Source organism: Poeciliopsis prolifica, unplaced genomic scaffold (assembly GCF_027474105.1).
Source record: "Poeciliopsis prolifica strain line A6 unplaced genomic scaffold, Auburn_PproV2 SCAFFOLD028, whole genome shotgun sequence".
NCBI lineage: Eukaryota > Metazoa > Chordata > Actinopteri > Cyprinodontiformes > Poeciliidae > Poeciliopsis > Poeciliopsis prolifica.
In genome coordinates this window covers 1,404,796-1,426,066 of record NW_026562403.1, presented here as the reverse complement: position 1 = coordinate 1,426,066, position 21,271 = coordinate 1,404,796, and the positions used below count along the sequence as shown (strand labels likewise).

Sequence of the window (21,271 nt, the reverse complement as noted above, 5' to 3'; positions counted from 1 at the left end):
CACAAATAACCATCTTTATTGGCAAGATAAATATACTAAACACAGAAATGCTGTAAGAAAAGTTACATTTTACAAGAGCTAAAGAGGGAGAATTATATTTTAAATGTGCTGGGTTTTTTCCATATGCGAGTATTTTATTTTTAGGATGAAAACACATGACTTGTTAAAGGTGACTACAACATGTATTTTAGGTCAATACTGTTTACAGCACATCAGTGAAATAAAGGGAAGCACTTGCAGATATGTGTGCTTATTTGAAAAGTTCTAACTTTTTGCTTAAAAGAGAAAATGGTGGAAATATACAGAGACAGACAGATCAAGAAAAATCAGTGCTAATTTATAACAGAAGACCTTGTCTTACTGTCATAGAAGGACATATTTAAAATGATCATGATGACTCCATTGTTTTATAAGACATTACTGTTAACATATAAACACTTTCTCTGAACCATTACATCAAATTAAAACCACAATTGTTGTTGTTGGACAGGATAATGAAAAACAATCAAATTTAAACATAAAAATCTATCATTTACTTTTAAACAAGTAAGAACAATGTGATAATCAATGACTATTTTCAGTAGTATTGATTATTCTATAATACCCACATTTGAATAAATAAGCTAAGCTATATATAAAAAAGTCAGTGCTTGAAGTAAGTGTCAAACTGTGTTCGTGTTTTTAGAAAAGATACAAATGGCTGCGTCTCTCAAATCTCTGTGGCAATGACATCCTCATAAGTTTGTAACCCTGCACTGTATCTGAAGTCCAAGCCCAGCTCAGTTCGGCTCTCCAGCTCAGCTGTCAGCTCTTTCAGGATCCTCTCCAGGTCTTTGTTCTTCTTGTGCATCTGCAGGTAATTGATCTGGAGCTGCTTCTGGTATTTGATCACCCTGTCTTTCTCCTGGTTCCAAGTCTGCCTCTCCAGCTCAAAGCTGCAGACCAGTTTCTCCTGAGCATTCTTCTCCTCTCTGAGCTCCTGCTTCAGTCTCTCCACTTCTCTTTGGAGCGATCCGGTGAAAATGCACTTCTTGTTCTCTGACCCACGTACCTGGTCAAGGGAGTCTAACTCCTGGATTGGATTTTTAAGTTCAATACTTTTCTGCAGCTTCTGCTCTTCAGCTGTAACAAGATCCTGTTTGACTTGCTGAATGTCTTGCTCCAGTTTGCCGACGTTGTCTCTCAGAAAATTGGCCTCAACTTTTTTGCGCTGAAGTTCATTTTGGCACACCTAAGCAAAAATGAAAAAACACAAAGAGAAGATAATATATATATTTTTTGTTAGCTAATAATTGTTGATCCTATTAAAGGTTCCCTTAAATTTACAAGTGAGGATTGCATTTATGAGTTGCAACATAAAAATAAAAAAAAGAAAGTTCTATTTTGGCAGGTTACAGTCAGGTTCAGGAACAGGATAGTGTACTTCACTTTAAAAATAGAGTGTTTTGTGAACAATTTGTGTTTTCAAGAAAATAACTGTACTGACCTCAACCTCTCTGGTGCATGAGTGGAGTTTGTCTTCATAGTCCTTGTTCTGTTGCTCGAGCCTCTCCACTTTTGCTGTGTTTTCCTTTAGTGATGCTTTGAGACTTACAATCTCGTTTAGCTTGTGGCTCACGTCCGCTTGGCAGTCCCTCAGTTGCTGCTTCAATAAAGAGATTTCTCCTGACTTCTGACACACCTACATTTCAACAGAGATGATGACGATAATAAAAGAAGGAAGTCACGGTTTCTATTTTGAACATTTGAATTTGGAAGACAATGGAGAACAGTTAAGCCTTTTCCTTAAACTACAACATATTTTAGCAGTGGCAAGATATATTCTTTCCAATTGTAGCTCAATATTATTGTGACCTTTACGGTATAATTATCAATAGAAATTGCATCCTTTCCAATCAAATTTTAGTATCTATGTGTGCCTATTCTGTCCAGGTCCTTTAAAATTCGTCCAGCAAGCTTTCTTTCCGGCACAGTTGGTTGTATATGTTGGTTTGTAGTTGTTTTAGATGGATTTTTTGTTTTGAATACAATTGCATTCATTCTCAATACACAAAAAGGTCTACCTTGTACACAAGTTTGGCCAGTAATGGTAGAACAGAGAAAAACAAAATAACTTACTTTGGAAATATTTGAGAGAGATTTTTTTTTCTTTTTATCCAAAAGAACAGTCATTTATTTTGCATTCACCAACATGGTTCTCGGTTCATGACAGTACAATTTGGAGTCAGTGGGGGGCACCTTAATGGCATTGGTAGACTCTGGTGGTGCTCATTTCCACACTGTATCTGTTCTTGTTTTTATGTCTGTAAATGTCCCCAAACTACCAAATTTCACTGTTTTGTAAACAATCAAAAAGTGTATTCACTTTATTTCAGCCAACTCGACAGCAGTACACAGCAACAGGTGAGGAAGGGGCCGTCTGACGTTACTCTTTGCTGCATATGGCAACAGAAAACTCTGGTCCTCAGACAGGTTTACTCAATCATAGTTTTCTTTAAATCTTGGGATACCTTGGTACTTGCAACTAGCCTATAAGTTACAACTATATGGGCTGATATGGCTACATATTCCACCAACCTCCCACTGGGTTTCCTCGAGTGTTGGCATCAGCTGGGTGCTCTCTTTCTCATATGACCTCAGTCTGAGTTCAACGAGTTCCTTCTCTTGCGTCAGCTTCGAGAGATCTTCCTGAAGCTTCCCATTTTCTTTCTGCAGAAAAACACAATTCCCACTTAACAATTTCCTGCAGGATGTACACCTCCCAGCGCTTTGCTTCTCAAATAAATTATTGCATCATTTACTGTATCATAAGTAGAATTGTGGATGAGTAAAAGGATGAGAGTCAAGTTGGAGCTGACCTGGAGGTAGCAAACTTGCAGCTGAAGAGCCTGGTGGGTTTTTGCATTCATCTGAGACACTTCTCGCAGCTGCGTGGTGCACCGCTGCTTTAGGCCGTCCATCTCCTCTGCGCAGAACTTTTGTCTCTCCTCAAATAAATGACACGTTTCTGCCTCCTTCAACTCTAAACTCACCTGTTGTGAAGTTAAACAGTCAGAAATGAATCGCTCACAGGTTTATTTTGATCATGCTGCGTGCTTCTTTCATTAAGTTTAGTACCTGCAGCTCCTGAAGTTCATTTTCCCTCTCCAGCAGTCTCTGTTCTAGATGCTCAATCAGCAACTCATCTGTCGTTATGGGGGACCGGATCCCACCTGCCGTTTCTGAAAGAGTTCTTGGTTCGTCTGCAGACAGTGGGGAGCCAGCATCCTCATTAGCCTTAGACGCCAACACACTGCTGCTTAAACAAGCCCTGTAACTGCTTTCAAGGTTTGCGTTATTTCCATTGACCCATGGAGGAAAATTGGGTTGTTGTCCTTTGCAGAGGCTGTTTAGCAGAGCTGAACTCCCATCATTCTGACTGACAAGGCCTGTGGAGGCTCTTAGACTGCCACTGGTGCTGTGGGTAGGGAGGCTAGACATTGAGTTACGCCCAGAGTCAGAGAGAGTTCCTGAAAGGCAGAAATTACATCACAATTATTTCTTGTCATTTAAATTTAGGGCAACTTTTTACCAGAAGGGTGACAAACACCTAAGGGGTCTTGTTTGTGTCCAACATTCAGAGTGCTTGCTTTCCTCATAGGACAGAAGACGTGGCCAGCCTCAGTGGATGAAGCTGTCGTGTTCACCGACTTGAAGGCGGTGGTCTGGACGAGCGATTTCTCAGCAGGAGTCTGGAAGAGTAAAAGAATTCCTCTTAGCTGACAGCACAGCAAATAGGATGCCATGTTAGAGAAGATTTGATAAATGATGCTCTTATCCTTCAAGCTAAAGAATTTTTAAACTTCTACTAATAGAGTTATTTTCAGAAGCTGTGTCCAATCTTTTTGCTTTTCATTGTGTCATCTCACATCAGAAATGGAACCAGTGATGCATTGAGACCTGCTGTACTATGGGCTGACTCTTATGTGAGCCACTTATAACTGCAAGTAAATTTCATTGTATTGACTAAAGAAGTGAAAACTACTTTTTTTGGAGTGAACCTATAGTCCACAAGGCTGTCACCAGCAGTACCACAGCACCATACTTCCCCTCCTGCTCTTTCTGTACTCCTCTCCTCCCCTCTGCAGTCTCCCCTCCATATGCTGTCTGAGCGAAGATGAATAGCCCCTCTCCACGATATTAATAATATGAGCTATTGCTGAAGTGTAAGAGGCAAGGCTTGTGAGCTCAGCATTCCTTCTCACTGACTTCATGGCTGGAATGCCTTTTTGTGTTTTTTCTTTCAGACGGTCAAATTCTCCCCAACCCTTGATCTCTCTCTTTCTCTCTCTTATCCCCTTTTTGTCTGTACTGTCCGTCCTCTGAGGAATAAAGACCTATTGAGAAAAATGCTTTTGCTTATGTGTTCCTGGCACAGAAAGTGCCTCTCTGAGAAGATCGGGGCATTCTTAGGTCATTAATATAGCTGATTAAAACACTATAAAGATCTAAGTTAAGCTATGAGAAATGTTTGTTATTTGTTAATTATTATAGGGCCTTCTGTTTATTTTTCCATTCTCCACATGACTGCATAACTTGTGGAACTTCTAAGAATACACTTTTTAGAAATCGAGTCAGATGATTTGCACCGTTCTTAAGTCTGAATGCTTACTATTGGGCTAATGATAGCTAGCTGCAGCTGAGTGTAACAATTAACATTTGACTGAATTAGTCCTTTTTATAGCAACAATTTTCTGGGTCAGTGTATTGCATAAGACTGAGACCTCAAATGGAACTTGAGCGCTTACTATTAATGCATTGGGGAAATGCACATAACATGTAGGCTCATAAGCTACAGAATAAGTTTTTGCTGGTTCAAATGAGATTTTTATATAAACTGTCTTGAAAGAAAATTATTTAGCAAGTTTTTTTTAAACTATCTTTAATATATGGGATTTTGGATGCTTTTAAACCTGCACTTGTGGAGCACCTAAAACTGCCACCACATTATTTTGTTTGTTCTATCATTTTGAAATATTTTCATATATAATTTCTTCCTTTTGTTAAAAATATTGAAGGAATTACATTTTGTTAGCATTTTGGCATTTTAATCTGCCTGCATCTATTGTGGTTTCTTGAAGTTGGGATGAAAGAAGGTAGTGGCTCAGCAGAACCTGTTTGGGGGGCGTTACTTCCAGGTTGGTTTTGGGGTGGAGTTCTGGTTTGCCTCAAAACCAATTTGGACTCTAATGGCAGCGTTTCGGTTGTCATTGCTGACTTCTGTTGTATTATCCTTCAGGTCAGTACTTGGTGGAAAGAGGTTTTTTTTTTTTTTTTGCTTTTGTTTGAATAATATTCAGTACAAGTTACGTGCTGACTCATAAAGCAGCTCAGAGCATGAGAGTAAAGTGAGTCCAGCCAAAGTTAAAGGTAGATAAACTATTCTTTGTTCATGAAGTATGGGAATTGAGGTTAAAGGTGATCAATGCTAAGTTAAATTATGTATTTATTTTATAAATCTTGTAATGCTACTTTTGATCAGTATTCAGTTAAAATCAAGTACATTTCAATGAGTAGACCAGTTAATATAGAGCTAAATGAAGTAAAGCTTTAAAACAAATGATTTATCCTGTTTGACAGGATAATTACCTCGGTTATCTTCATCTAAGTGAAGGATGGAAATGTGAAAAGGGTAATGTCTGAAGTTAATTATTACCTGTGAGAAAAATAAACTGGGTTTATAAGACAATTGTTATGTAAAACATTAATACTGTACACTGTAAAATGTTTATTAACAAAGAAAAACACAATTTGGATGCTACTGGCAGTGCTTCGGTCATCATTGGTAACTTCTATTTTATTATCCTTCAGAAAGTGCTCATCACTGTAACAGAAGTCCTGACACTCGGGACCTGTAACATACAGATGTGTCAGATGCAGCAGGGTTTGAATTTTGAATTGGTGCAACTGAGAATGTTACGATAGTTTGCTTACATTTTATAACTGAGATCAAGGCTTTGTAATGATCTGCCCACAACACTGACTGAGTTATCATCCATCCCCTTTGGCAAATTTTGTAGTATGATTGGGGTCACTGCCCATTTCAAAGACCTCATTGTGCTTTCCAGTCTGATCTCTTGAGCAACACTTTGTCACCTTATTCTTTTCTCATGAAGCCATCTATTTTGTGAAGTACAACATCACCCTCGGCAGTGAAACACTCTCACATGATGCTGCCAATCCCTAAATTTCACAGTTGGGATGATGTTCCCAGGCTTGAAAGCAACCTTTTTTTTCTCCAGATATAATGTTTAAAACTCTAAAACACTTTCATTTTAGATTTATCGGACTGGGATGTTTCTCTAAAAATTACAGAATTTCTTCCCAAGCAAACTTGCAAACTTTGATCTGAGTTTCATGTTGCTTTTGGATATATGGCCTTTCAGCTGATCTCAGTACAAGACCTGTTTTACTGTGGCTAATGACTCTGTTACCATCTTTCGCGAGCATCTTCAACGGGACTTTTGAATTGACACCCACATTCACAAAAACACATTCATCTCTGGGACACAGAACCCGTTTCCTTCCTGAACAATATACACTTTATTGCTAAAACCATTCATGCACCCATCCAAATCATTTAATTCAGGTATTACAACCAGCTTTATAGCCACGGGTGAATAAAATTCCACACCTGTGTATGCTCTGTTCTCAAAATACATCTGTGAAAAAGTGGCTTACTTGCAGGAGCTCAGTTAATTCAAGCATGGTACAGTGATGGGATGTCATCTGTGAAATAGGTCCTTTCATTAAATTTCCTCTCTGAATCCCATGGTCAGATGTTTGTGGTATCATGAACAAAGCAAGCACCAAGTACAGCATGGAAAAAAATCACACAGTGGGGGGCAGCACTGCACAATGTGCAGAAGTCACCATCTAGATGTCTTCAGAGTCAGAACTTAAATGCAATGCAAAGTGCTGGATGCATTAGTATAAAGCATGGACGCTCTGTACTCTACACTGTGTTCCAAATTATTATGCAAGTGATATTTTCTAAGATTTTACTAAATGATCAATGCAAATGATGGTCAGTATAATTGTCAAGTCATGAACTATTATAGTATAAATCAAACTTTACTGAACAAAGCTCCCAATGAGAACAGTATTTTTTTCAAAAATAAAAACTCAAAATGCACTGTTCTACATTATTATGCACAGCAGATTTTCTAAACATTTTATGGATTACAAAGAACTGCAAACGATCATTCTTTGAATGTGCAGCATTATGTGGTCACATGTACTAAAATCAAAAGCTATTTCAATCAAAAACATCTTAACAGACAGAGTTACATGTTAACATACGACCCCTTCTTTGATATCACCTGCACAATTCTTGCGTCCATTGAACTTGAGTTTGTGGAAAGTTTCCGCTTGAATTTCTTTGGAGGATGTCAGAAAACCTTCCTAGCTGCTGTTTTGATATGAACTGCATCCCACCCTCAGATCTTCTGCTTCAGGAAACTCCAAAGGTTCTCAATATGGTTGAGGTCAGAGGAGGATGGTGACCACACCATGAGTTTATCCCTTTTTATGCCCATAGCAGCCGATGACACAGTGGTATTCCTTGCAGCATGAGATGGCGGATTGTCATGCATGAAGATGATTTAGCTACTAAAGGTACGGCTCTTCTTTTTGAACCATGAAAGAAAGTTATCAGTCAGAAAGTCCATATTTTTTGCTGAGGTCATTTTCACACCTTTGGGGTCTCTGATGGGGCCGATTAGCTCTCTACACATGATTTCAGCCCAATGAATGACTCCACCACCTCCTTGCTGACGTCACAGCCATTTTGGGACGTGATGGCCATCCACCATCATCCTTATGTAGATTTTCTTTAATTGAGCTCACCAGACAAACTAATCAACCCAGCTCTCTGAAATTAATAATAGTGATTCAAAGAGCCCTGACACACAATAACATATATACATTTAATAGCACAACAAAAAATTTAATCTTTATGACACTTAAATCCAATTTGCATAATAATTTGGAACATGGTGTTGAGACCTGATCTACATATTCATAAATCATGTTTCCTTGTCTTGCAATCCAATAGATGAGGCTTGCCAATATATTTTGGACTGCATTTTTCCAACTGTTTGGTGGACAAAGGACTGTGATTTTGATTGTTTTCCAGGGGTTGTGCTTGGCCCTTTGTTTTAGTGAAACAAAATCTTGATGGTGATGTACACTGAGAACGTTTAGACAGTCTAACGCTCCTGATTCTGTGAGAACACTTTGGGAATCATCCTTTTCTGCACCAACACAACTATCCACAATTCACATGGCCTTAAAGCCTTTGCATTAAGAATGTGATGATGGTAATGTCCAGGTGTGTATAGGGAGCAGTGGCCTACATACTCACACACACGTACATATATAATTACAATGGTCCTTCCTCCACCACCCCTCCCAACCCTTGGCCCTCCACCACACACACACACTCTCAGTCCCCCAGGTGGGTTGGTGGCTGTTCATCTTAAGCTTGGCACCCCTACCAGAGTTCTGGGAGCTTGAGTGTCCTTTACAATGTCTTTGGGGGTCACTGGCCTGAGAGTTTTGAAACTGCAAGATAAGAAGTTTGCTTTTGCATGTATGCATAGCATCTGCAGCCTTATTAAACATAAGGTTTTGCTAATTGGTTTTCAAGTGTGAACCTTTCAAGGTGGTAGAGAACATTTATGCTAGCTATGCTGGTTTCTTTAGTTGTGACTGAGAATCATTGAATGCTTCATAGATTAGAATGTAAAAGTTCAGGTAAAGTATGTTTTTTTTAATCAATAAACATGCAGGATAATTCCAAACTCACCCTTTCTAAAATTTTTCCTGGCATGAACAGCAGTTTTGGTTGTGATCGTCCATCAGAGTCCTTGTCTCTACTCACAACATCTTCCAATGATTTCTCTCTGTGGTGCGTAGACCTCGGTTTATGGTTTACCTTAAGTCACACAAAAACATTTCCCCTAAAACCAATGCTTCTGCACATACTGTACAAGAAATTCTCATTCATACTTAGAGTATCTTACCTTAATGTAAAAGAAGTCTTCGCTTCTTCCTGACCTAGAGTGGGAGAGGCCTCTGGAGTGATGAGTGGAAGTCTGAGCAAAGCCACACTTCAGTAAGCCATCAAGATTGCACCCTCCACTCTTCCTGTGAATATTTGTCCCCTCCTTTAACCGATAGTCAGAAGCCTTGCAGTGCTTGTTGTTCAGACTGTTTCCAGCAATAAGGCTGCTGACGCTACCCATGGTCCTGCAAGCACAGGTGCTGACAGGTCCGGATGGAAAACTTACAAAGAACTGTGTGGGTGACACGTCTCATGACACCAGGAAGTTTCTGATATTGGCCTCATCTGTGAGACAAACAAAAAACAGGACAAAAATCAATCAAGATATATGTCTATGCTTTGTTACATACTTAAAAACAATTTCAAACAAAACAAAAATAATAGTATTCTTTAGTTTTTCTAGATTTATGGAAGGTGTTTGAAGGGTTGTCTTTGGTATTTGGCTGTTTTTTTATAAATGTTCTGTATAATTTAATATGGGCTTAAAAGGAAAGAAATTTGCACAAAAACATTGGTTGTCAGAGCTAACAAACTACCTACTGCACATAAAAGTCTGAAAATCATGTCTTTAAAAAGTACTTTAAAATCCGTCAGAAATCTGAAACTGTAGTTAATCATCCACTCTGGGAGAGATTTTGGTTTGATATCTTTGACATATTTTGTCTACAGATTTATTGGGAGGAATTATGTGGTACTTGTGACAAGTTATTCATAACAATATAAAAATTGTTCCTTTATAAGTTATCTTTGTGTCTACTTTGTGCAGACACCAAACTGGCTCATTCTTTGAGTTTAGGTGCAGTTTTAATCTTGATTGTTTCAAAAGACAGAGTTACAGTTTTGTTACAGGTGAGCACATTCTAGATACTCCTCTGGGACATAAAAACTTTATAGTCACAGTTCAATCACTGTTTGTAGCTATCAGCGAGGTCCTGGCATTGTTCTGGCTGATATATTTGCTCACTCTTCTTATCAGAGTGGGTAGAACATATTTAAATTAGCTGGCTTACTGAGATGAACCAAGCTTTTAAAAGTGATTCATACATTTTCCAAAATGTTGCATTTTGGAAGCTATTCCAGAAGGTTAGTATTACCTTGTATGTCCATTTCTGAAACTGTTTTGATGTCTGTGTGGGATCATAGCCAAGTTTCCACCATCTTACCAAAACTGTCCCCTTCAGATAAGATTGTATTGATTTGGATGTCCAAGAACAACAAACGTCCAATCAAAAAACATCTACATTAAAAACATCAAACAATGAAACTAGAAGCGAGAAGATTCTTGATTAGAACATTACTGTCACTATTCACAGTGGACGGAGTTTAACATCAGCGAAGGTTTAGAGTAAATGTCTCCAATTCCAGTAATTGAGAGCCACTGCCCTGCAACATTTAGATGCACCCCTGGTCCAATACGCTTGATTCAAATAAATGGTTGATTATCTGGCCTCCACAGAACTTTATGACATTCTGAGGTTGTAATCCAGCCTGTTAATCTCTCTAGTGTTGAACCAAGACTGCATTTCACAGTTGTTTCACAATTGGCTCAAGAGGACTATGCTTGAAGACTCTTGGCTTAGAGGGTGCTGATGAAGAAATTGCCAATGTCAACACCAGATTCAAAATTTGCAATTATCCACAAGGACAAGCCAAATAATTTCTGGAAAGATTTTCTATGATCAAATGAGACAAAGATTCACCTCCATAGTCACAATAACAATAAAAATCATTTGAGGAATCAAGGTGAGACTCAGTGCGATGGCAACATCATGGACCTGGCTAACATTAAGCTTCTGGGAGGCTCTGACCCCATAATGCCCTGTTGGACACTCTTGAAATTGTAAAGAATTCACAGCAGAAAACAAACCAGGTCCGTCATTCATTGAAGTTATGTTTTGTAGAGCCAGTCTTCCAAAGAACAGGAATACAGCAATTAAATCATTAAAATTCCTTAAATACAATAACATTAACACCAATTTTAAGTAAATGTTAATGTCAGAGCAGAATTGTCTTAAAAGAACACTAAAAACCATTTCTCTGAAAATGTGTAGGTAATCAAAAAACATCTAGATTAAAAACATTCAAATATAGAGGCTAAAGAATACAGTTTAACAACATGACTGTAAAGTGTATCAAACCTGTCAGCAGAAGACTTTCTCTTCTGTTGACTTTTCTTGACTTTTCTCTTTAGGTTTTTTAAAAATTTATTTAACAGTAGTTGCTGTTATTTAACACTAAGCATTTGATGAGGAAACAGATGTGCTTGCATTTGCATTACAAACTGGCTGAAAATAGTCCACATTGGCTTTTTGCCTAGATTTGTGCAACTAAATTCAAGCTGCTGCTGTAGAATTTGACAAATAACCTTTTGGATGGCTTTCCTGAAAACAAACTGGCCACTAAGCTAGGCACCAACAACTCAATACTTGGCTGTAGCTGCCCTCTGAATGACTTCTGGCAAGGACAAAACACCAGATGTATTTATATTTTTTGTTACTTATATCAATATACATTAATAAGATGTTGGTAAATCTTTAAAAAAAGATTGTTCTATATGTATATATTAAATGAAAATGTACTTTTAATGTAGTTTTAAGGCATAATTATCAAACCTAAAATATAACTCATTCAAACTAACCCTAACCAAACTAATCAAATCTGTGTCTGTATTTTTGCTTCGTTTCCCAATACATTCATCCATTGAATTACCATTATTACTATTCATGCTGTCCCACTCTCTCCACCTCCTTTTGCAAAGCAAACAGATCACAGATGTTACTATCATGATCTCTAACCCACAGGGGAGAAGTCAGCTCTGTGGGTGAGTTCTCGTGGCAAAGGGCTTCTCGCTGCCTGATCTCTGCTCTTTGAACCACCTGGTCCTCTGGCTTTAAGTATTTTATAATAGCCACAACAACAAAGCATGGAACATATTTGTGTACACTTTATTTGACACGGGGTTGCAACCTAACAGCTTTCACTGTCCACTTTCCTGAGCACGGTGTGAGAAGGAAACTCTTGAACAAAGGCACAAAGAGAGCTGATGAAGACTTTTATCACCACGAAACAAAAAGAGGTGAAAGGTGTAAAGACAAACCTCATGTGTCATGATGAGGAGAATCACAGCACCATCAGTGAGACTGTGTTGTAGAAACTATTAAAAATTCAGTGAAAGTCAAAGGAAAGTACAGAAAATGTCAATATATTCTAGAAGAAAATAAAAAGAAAACATGCTCAGTCACTGCAGAAAGTTACAATTATGACCAGGTCAAATATACTGGAAAATAGTCTTCCCTGTCACTCTGGTAAACAGCTTCTGACATGACTATGTCTTACTGAGCTTGTCTGCCATTAAATCCACAAACCACACTATCACTCTCAGACATCAGCAATCGCCCCAACAATGAACCGGTGTAGTGAAACAATAGATTTTACTTACTGCCAGGCCAAACTAAGCACCTATCTCTTGCCAAGCCCCTACAGAGTCATCCATCCAGTCCTGAAGGAAACAAGCAGCCAGGCATGTGTGTATGTATGAATGGACGAGGTGCAAATACAAACACTACCACCCCGGCCAGGAGGGTCTGCTAACCGTCCAGATAAAAGGGGGTGGGTCTTCCAGCTTGTCTAGTCAGCTTGTGCCGAGTTTTGCATCATAACTGATATGGAAATTCAGTTGTGTATCTGTGTGCACCAAAACGAGTGTGTGTGTGAAACGCCTCCCCTCTCCTCCCTGGGGAGCTGGTGTATAACATGTGACATAGAACCGGCGTGTGCCGCTCAAGTGATTAACTCCCAGCTTTCACAAAGGATCTTTTACACCCTCAATGCAACTCACCCCCACCTTCTCTCTGCATACTCCCCTGTTAGTGCATTGACTAACTGTGTAATAACCATTCATCCTTCCCTCTCCCCCATCCCGTTAGTCCCTCCCTCCACCCATCCATCCCACTTGCTGCCCTGCACCCACCCTGAACAAACAGTTCATCTGAAGGAGGAAAAAAAGGCGCTTGCCCTCTATCTTTTCGCTCTTTGTCTGCTGAAGTGTGCTGTCTTTGTGTCAGCCCTTGTGCGGTATTTGATGCATTCTCTCCCCAAACAGCAGGACCATATTTGAATGTTAAATAAATCACTACTACTGAAAATTACTACTGTTCCAGACTTATTAACTCAAGCCATTAGAACTCATGGTTTTTAGACACTTTTTTGTGTCTCCACAAGTTCAACACAGACTAAACTCTTCGTAGAATAAAAGTATAACCTAATCAACACAGTAGACTACAGAATGTACAGCACCTGAATGGAAAAAAGTAAACCACTCTCCACTTACACTTTTTAACACATTTGTAAAATGTGTAAAATCAACTTTTTTAGCTTTGTGTACTTTTATATAGTTATTCCCTTATGGAAAACATAGCTGTAGCTTTGATTACTTCATGCATGTTTGGGAAATCCTAAAATCTCCCGTATCAATCATTCGGGGATGTCTAAACGCTTGGTCTCTCAGAGCACCACATTTTCCACAATGCCTCTCCTCTTTACAGAGCACCTCTTCCCTGCAACTCTCTCTCATAACTTCTTCACACTAGCACCAGCAGGAATTAGCACCTGATGGAACTGTGTATCCGCTGAGCTCATCATATGAAGTACTTCTCAGTGCAACTCAGGTAAGAATGTTCTTATAGGCTTAGCACTGTTGTGAGGATGGGCTGAATATATATATAGACAGAGAGAGTGAGAGAGAGAGCTCTGAGTGCTGGAAAATACACAATATTGCCCCTTTAAACAATACACTAAAACACTCTTTTAAGTTGAACTTAGTGAATTGCACTAAAGTTTCTGTGATGTTACATCAGGCCGTTTGAGGCCTTTATTCATAAAATGTTTACAGAATCTTTTGACCCACTTTTTGAGTACTCTCCAGTATGTCTGCTTCAGTCTTTCTCATCTGTGCTCTTCACTCACCCTTTCAGCTGGCTGCACTTGTTCTGCGATCAGTCCTATTGAAGCCCGTTAGTCTGAGCAGCAACACTTCCACTCACTTGCTTTCGCAGGTAGTTGTTTTCACATCTATTTGATGCAAATATATACTTGATTTTGTATTTTCTCTGATTCCAGTTTTTTCGTGACAATATGTTTGAGGTACTAGATTTCAGGGGGCATTCTTTGATTCAGAAACTCTAGTGAAGTGGGGATGCGCGTATTTGTGTATGTGTGGGCGCTTGCGTATATCTAATCTCGTATCTGACTGGCTCCAGGTCTGTCTTTGTCTGGACAAAAGATATTTGCGCTCACTGAATATCTGATTGTGTGCGGGAAAGTGTGTGTGTTGGGGGCAGCATGGGTGGGGGTGTCGACCTTGCCTTTCGAGCCGCAGCTGATCTGCCTGACACAAAATCCTGAACCCCCTCCCCACACACCTCCATAAGAATAGCTGACAAAAGACCCTCTGCTAGCCGATGAAAGACACACACTTTCATGCAGCATGGCCAATCGATTAACACAGACAATAACAGGGAATAGTGTGTAAGAAAGTTTGTGGATTTATACCTGTCTAACAATGACCATAAAAACCTGTTGTCACTGTACCTCTGTACACCACCACTACGCCAGATGGCATTGCTTTAATTCACACTGTCTGTATGGTAATTTCTAACAGATGCATGTATAATCTATCTAGTTCAATGTCTGTTTTTTTAGGTCAATCTCAGTTTATTGTTCTTTGTGTATGTCTGCAGTCTCAAGCTTGAACTTCATGCAACAGTTGTTTTGAATTAAAGTCCAAAGTTGAAGGCTTAATCTACATAAGCATTTGTAGTTAAACTAAAATATTTTGACTATTTAATATTCATTTTATGGAAATATATTTGCCGAACAGTTCAGAATGAAAATTCTGACAAAATTGTTGATTGATTTTCAAGTAATGATACAAAAAATCCACTTTCCCTCATATTAGTGTCCCTCATATAGAGGGAAAGTGGATTTCCACTTTTCTCATATAACATATGAGAAAATTCTATAAAATTTACTCTTCTTTCAAAATGTGTTTTAGCTTCCTCGGAGGAAGAATAAAACATAATTAATTTATATCTTTTATTTTATTTTGAATGAATAAAAAAAAATTAATCAAATATTTAATGACCGAATAATATCTGAAGAGCTTAAGAACTGTAACAGTGTTCTGCTAATATAGACTACAATAGTCACATATAAAATGCTGCACATGTTCCTCCTGTTGTGATGTAACACATTAGATAACGGCAATCAATCTGTTAACACAAACTAACTAATGATTTACAGGTACCGCAGAGCCTCCCCACCCCGAAGGCACGACGTCACAAAGTCAATTAAAAACTTAAAAATAGAAGAACAGGGAGGAGCTCATATTTGACAACAAAAAGGATACAACATAGGAGACTGAAGGGCTGCTAGGTTGAATTATTGAGAGCTAATACTCTCTTTTTCTGTCATTCTCAATAGCATGTCAAGGTCTGACTGTCTCTCTTTCTCTTTTTGTTTTTCTCTCTCTCCCTTTCTGTTTCTGTCTCTCTCACACAGGACTGATGCGTGGATGAGTAATATGGCCTCCAGCAGAAAATCAACTAAGAATGAAGTGTGGGTTAGGGACAGTCATCTATCTTTCACTTTCACAGATAACATGTCTATCTGGCGACCAACTTCACACTCCCGTACACATGTGCCTGCGCACGCACGCACACACAGACACACAATGGCATCCAATATCAGCTAATTGGGTAATCCTTTTAGAGCATTGTAAAGGAGATTGAGCATGAATGGGGCTTCAGTGGTGAAGTGCAGAATACCAGACACTCATTAGTGCCCCAGAGTGAAGGAGATGGAGTACCAGGCACAGAGTGAGGAGCATGGGCAGAAAGAGTAAGAGACAGAGATGGAGAGACGGGGAGGGTGAGAGACATTTGTATTCTGTGCGGCTAAACTTGTATTATATATTGATAACTGCTGCCCAGCATACAGTCAATGTTTCCTCTGTTCAGGGTGCGCAGAAAGACTCAATCCTAAGCCAGTGAGTAAACATTTATAACTCATTATTTTGGTCTCAGCATGTTCTGCTGCAGGCGTATAACTGAATCTTTGATAAGGGGCCAGCTTTCAGTGAAGGACCCTCCTGTTGAAATTAGATTGCATTCAAACACCGTTATGTGCATCCAGATGAGACATTAGGTTGTCTAAACGATCGACCTCCTTGGGTGTTAATAGATAAGGAGGTTCTGTGAATCACCGGCCAGATTTGTGTGGCTGACGAAGTAGAGCTTCTAAAGTGCATATATTTGCATAACCTTGTCAGTTAGGATAAAGCTTAAAATGCATTTTAATGGAGCCTAAATGAGAGCATTTAGCCCTGGAAGAATGGGAAGGAATGCAGAGAAGTACAGGAAGGCCTGAAGTAAAAAAAAAAAAAAAAAAAAAAAAAAAAAACATCTGAAAGGTTTTAGAGTTTTGAAGTAATGCATCTGCCGCTACAAAATATATCATTACATCAGGCCTTCTGAGGGTAATTTACAGTTATACAATGCACTAGATGTCCTAAATGGTTATGAATAGATGTATTTCTCTGGTTTGCTTCAGCAGTTCAAGGTCAGCCCTGCTGTCATAAAATATTTACTTATTGAGTGTTTCTTCCATCAGAGAAAAGTTGCAGGAGCAGTGTACCAAGAAGCCTTATTTTTAGACATTCTTCATGTATTAACCATGAATATATACTGTTTTCCATGACTTCTGTGAAATAAAAAGGGCTATGGCCACATTAAAGGCCACATTTCATAGCTTTATGCAATCTCTGAGTATGTGTGTGATAGAGGCTACTGAATAATTGTCATTGAAATGCTCACAAAAAATAATTTTTGAGGTTTTGGAATATTAATGAAATTAATTAAAATAAGATTGTAACTGACATTGGTTCTGTTGATTTTTATTGTTATTGTCAGCTGAATGGTAGTTATATGTTAGGGTTTGTATTACTAAAAGTTCAAAATGTTGCGCCTGTAAAAAGTTGTGATGGTGCACAAATTTAAGTTAGCATTCAGCTTTAGCTAGTTTAGCAGGAGTGCTAAATACTTGCTTGAAGTTGAAGTTCTCAATCCTGCCCAAGTTGATTTTAATGAACAACCAATCTGAGTTGTGGTTGTCAGGGAAATGAATTACAAGCCATAATAGATTTAATAACTTGATTAAATTTTCAGAAATATTTGATGCCTTCACTAGTTTAGCTGATGATGCTCCAGTTAGAGAGAGCTGAGCTTTTTAACCATGCGGTGTTTGTTAATGAATGTCATGTTCTAATTCTCAGAGTTTGTTTATTTTGTACATGTTAGGACAAACTAGATGAGCAAAATTAGCTGACTGTGCATGCATGGAAAAATGTTGCAGTCACATGCTGAGCGCAAAGCACCACACATCTCAACGCTAACTATTAACCTAATAATTTTAACAAAATAATGAATGACTTCAAGCCAACTAAATTAAATGCTTTCAAATTTACTCAGTTTTATATAAACTCAAAATTTTTCTTATCAGTCTTGTGCTGCAGCCAGTTATACTTATGATAACTCAATAATAAGTTTTAATTTACAATTTTATTTGAAGTAAATTAAGTTTTTGTTTTTGTAATCTCTCTAAAATGTATGTTGGCATTTATCTGACAATCACAAAGCCCTCTCTCTGCTTATTAAAATTTACTTCATTAAATACTGTGATGAAGTAAATTCATCACAGTATTCACAATATTCATAATGTGGTGGAAAAGAAGAAATAATGATTTTTCTGGCACTGGGACCCTCTGACCTCCAAGCTGCTGACTCTGATAAGGTTGTCATTCTTTAGCGCAGCCATCCTCCTTTCCTCCTAAGCTGTGTTGGTGTGTGTGTGTGTGTGTATCTGGGTGGCATAATATGGGAGTACAATGTGCTCACTTTCAGTCTATATCATTTCGAAAGCAGCTGGAAGTATGTACTGCAGACGATACCTGTGCTCAGCTCTAAAATCAAAGCCTAAAACACCTTCGTAATGCCAATTGTAACTCTGCAAGTTAGTTTAGCATTTTGGAGTCTTCCACCTGACACGAGAAACTGGTGTTTGAGTTCACAGGGTGCGCAAATCCTAGCAGAAAACATTTATATCAAATTACGGTTAGCCTCAGAGAGATCAGGGGATGCTGCACTTCCCTGACAGAGCCTTCAATCACGAGAGGATGCTGCTATGTTTGGTTATCTGGGACAGTTATTTTAGGTCTTCTTCAGCAGGTCATTACAGCTTACACTGATTGTAATTTTCTACATTAATGAAACTAAAAGCTTAAATTGTGTGTAGAAATGAGGAATATACCATTTTGCAAATAAAATACATCATATCTTCCTGAACTCTGCAGTTAAATTCCAAGAAAACAACACGTCTATCCTTGTATGCTTGTGATTCTGTCCCTTCCATATTACAGACCAGACCAAAGGACAAGCCTAAACAAGTGGGTTTTACTCACCCACACACTTTGTCACTTGCACAATGAGGAGCAATTCACAATCCCTACGTGTCTGAACGTATTCCTTTCTGAACACAGGTATGGCATTGCTGTAGTTTTTCCTCCTCCTTTAACGCACAAATGTTTGTGCATTAAACCACAAACATTTGTTGTGATTTAATGCTCCACAGCAAGCAGGAGTATTTAACAGCAAGAAAAAAATAAAAGATAAAATCTAATTCATAGCTAAAACATCTGAGGTTTCTGTAAATAATGAGGCATTTTCACTAAGCTCCATATTGGTCCTTGATAATTAATATAAGAAGCCTAAAGTTCAGCTAAAAGTTAAAAAGGAGCAATACTGACAATTTGTGCACTGAAAGCAGCAAAGAGCTAGGAGGGCTCTAATGTTAGAAAACTTTGAGCAACTAACAAGCTGTAAACAAACAGACTCTGTAATGATTTATTCCATTTTAAATCCAGTCAATCAACCATACCTTCAAGTCCCCGAAGAACTGACTTACCTCCATTATGATCTGTGTGCCCTCACAGTAGCGATCAGTGCTGCTGCCACTCTGGACAAACACCCATTAGCTGGATGCGGACTGGGAGAGCTAATGTGAAAAAGAAAAAAAGAAAGAAAGAAGGAGATATCTGCCTTTATTGCTGATGTTCTCTCTTGGTCAACTCGTCACTCTGTTGTAGCAGTTGGCATGTCACAATCGGAGCGGCTCACCTTCCATACACTGAACACTGTCACATTCCTCCATACACACACTGCTTCCATTTCTTTCCTTTCTAAACTGTATCCTTGTTTCCTCCCCTCCTGAACTCCCTCCCACTTCACTCCGAACATCCACCTCCCCAGCTCATCCTGCCTCCCATTGTTTCTTCTGTTTTCTTTTTTTTTGCCTTGGTCACCTCATATATACATCTTATTTGCCATGCATTATTTCAGTGCTATTTTCCTATTCAAATTGGATGTTCTTTCTCTCTTTTTTGAACCACTTTCTTTTCATTTTCACCTTGGTTTTCACCTTCTGTTTCTCTTTTCTTGCCAGGAAATTACTTCAGTCTGCATGGATAAAGACAGCATCTCATCATCCCTGGCCAAACTTTTAAGCCCTGCACTCTTTAAACACAAATATATATATATATTTGTGTTTAGTAAAAAAAAAAGAAAGAAAGAAGATGTCAAAGCCAAAATAAAACATAAAAAATAATAATTTTAGCAAAATCTTCACTTTAAAAGAAAAAATATAGGATATTTTTTAGAATCTTTTCCAAAGTAGAACAAAATTATGAAGAGGATATAAAAGGAAACCTTTTTTTTAAAGTTTACACATACAATCTGAAGAGTTTATTATATGTTTCCCTTTACTATGAAACTCCCAAATAAAATCCAGCATAGCTAAGAGCCTTCTGAAATAAAATAAAATCCAGATCTTTATTGTATAGTCAGCAATTGAGAAAACCTGTGAACATTATAATTTTCCTAGTACTATCATTACACATCAAAATGTTGATTAATGTTTCATATATAATGTTTCAAAAGCAAATCTATACAGGTTGGTTTTCGGTCAAACTCTATTTGTTTTGGGCCAAATCAATAATTAATGCTCATAAAGGGCCAGCTGTACCAGAATGTATTAATAAAATCTGTTCACAAACTGTTAACATATCAATAAATTCTTAAAATTACATATTATTAAACATCCTTTTAGTTCCTCCAGGATTTTGTGATTCTTCTTGTGTGTTTTTCTTTGTGCAATAAAAATCAATGAGTTTGGAAATATTTGTGATATTTGTGCTTATTTATGATGTGAATGCGACTTTTATTACTTGCTGTATAGATCATGGACTATAATTTGACATTAATTAAGGCTGAGGCAGCTGTTTAGGACAAGTAGGAAAAGTTTGATAATCTTTGAGAAAAATCTCCAATAAACTCCCAATTATACATTAGTGTGACTTGTTGATTTTTCTGTAAATTTCCTTGATAATTTTTAAGAGACTGGAGGGACTGATTGATATAATTTGGCAGTAAACAGATAAAAACTGCATTAATTTGATTGATAACATAATATGTGAACATACTTGGTGTTTCGTGTAGGATCTCGAAGGCCAGATAAAAAGCTGTGGTGGGGTCAATTATGTTTATATGTTTATATGTTAAAGGTACACTGTTAACTATATAACTATTGCAGTGCCTTCACAGTGTACCTCATGTTAAATCATAAATAAAATGCTTTAACATTTCAAAGCAAAAACTCAATTATTTGAATTCCTTTCTTATACAGGAACTCAGTTCCTCTATTATTATTATTATTATTGTTATTATTATCGTCACAGTTCTGATTACAGACACTCTCAGTGAGTGCCAATTGCAGAGATCCTCAAAGGAAGCGGATCCAAGTGGAAAACCATTTGGGCCAACCCATCAATATAATCTGAATCAGAGGAAATGATAAAAGTGGTTCTGATGCAGTAACAGAACCAAATGCTGATTTTGATTTTGTTTAAAAAAAAAAAAAGCTGTGGCGGGGTAGATTTGGCTCAGGACTCTTGAGTTTGACATGTGGTCTAGAGGCACTTTGTTCCAGATTTGTGGCGCATAGAAGCTGAATCCTCATCTCTATGTTTGGTTCTGATTCCGGGGATGCAGAGCAGAA

General features: G+C 38.1%; 1 protein-coding gene across 4 annotated transcripts; it reads right to left on the bottom strand.

Annotated features, from left to right (window-relative positions):
- lzts1 (leucine zipper, putative tumor suppressor 1) lies at positions 1-19,411 on the bottom strand. Of its 4 annotated transcripts, none has more exons than XM_055048734.1 (10): positions 19,336-19,411; positions 19,124-19,213; positions 9,066-9,391; positions 8,849-8,977; positions 3,590-3,731; positions 3,118-3,509; positions 2,859-3,032; positions 2,578-2,709; positions 1,487-1,681; positions 1-1,231 (listed from the first exon to the last, which is right to left on the bottom strand). In XM_055048734.1, exons 3-10 carry the CDS (start codon positions 9,285-9,287, stop codon positions 710-712), a joined length of 1,908 nt encoding a protein of 635 aa, XP_054904709.1. In that variant the 5' UTR covers positions 9,288-9,391; positions 19,124-19,213; positions 19,336-19,411; the 3' UTR covers positions 1-709. The 4 variants fall into 4 exon arrangements, with proteins under 4 accessions (XP_054904709.1, XP_054904710.1, XP_054904707.1 ...); XM_055048735.1 differs by lacking the exons at positions 19,124-19,213; positions 19,336-19,411 and adding exons at positions 12,204-12,260; positions 12,546-12,675; XM_055048732.1 differs by having other exon boundaries at positions 19,124-19,380.
- Positions 19,412-21,271: the final 1,860 nt, after the last annotated feature.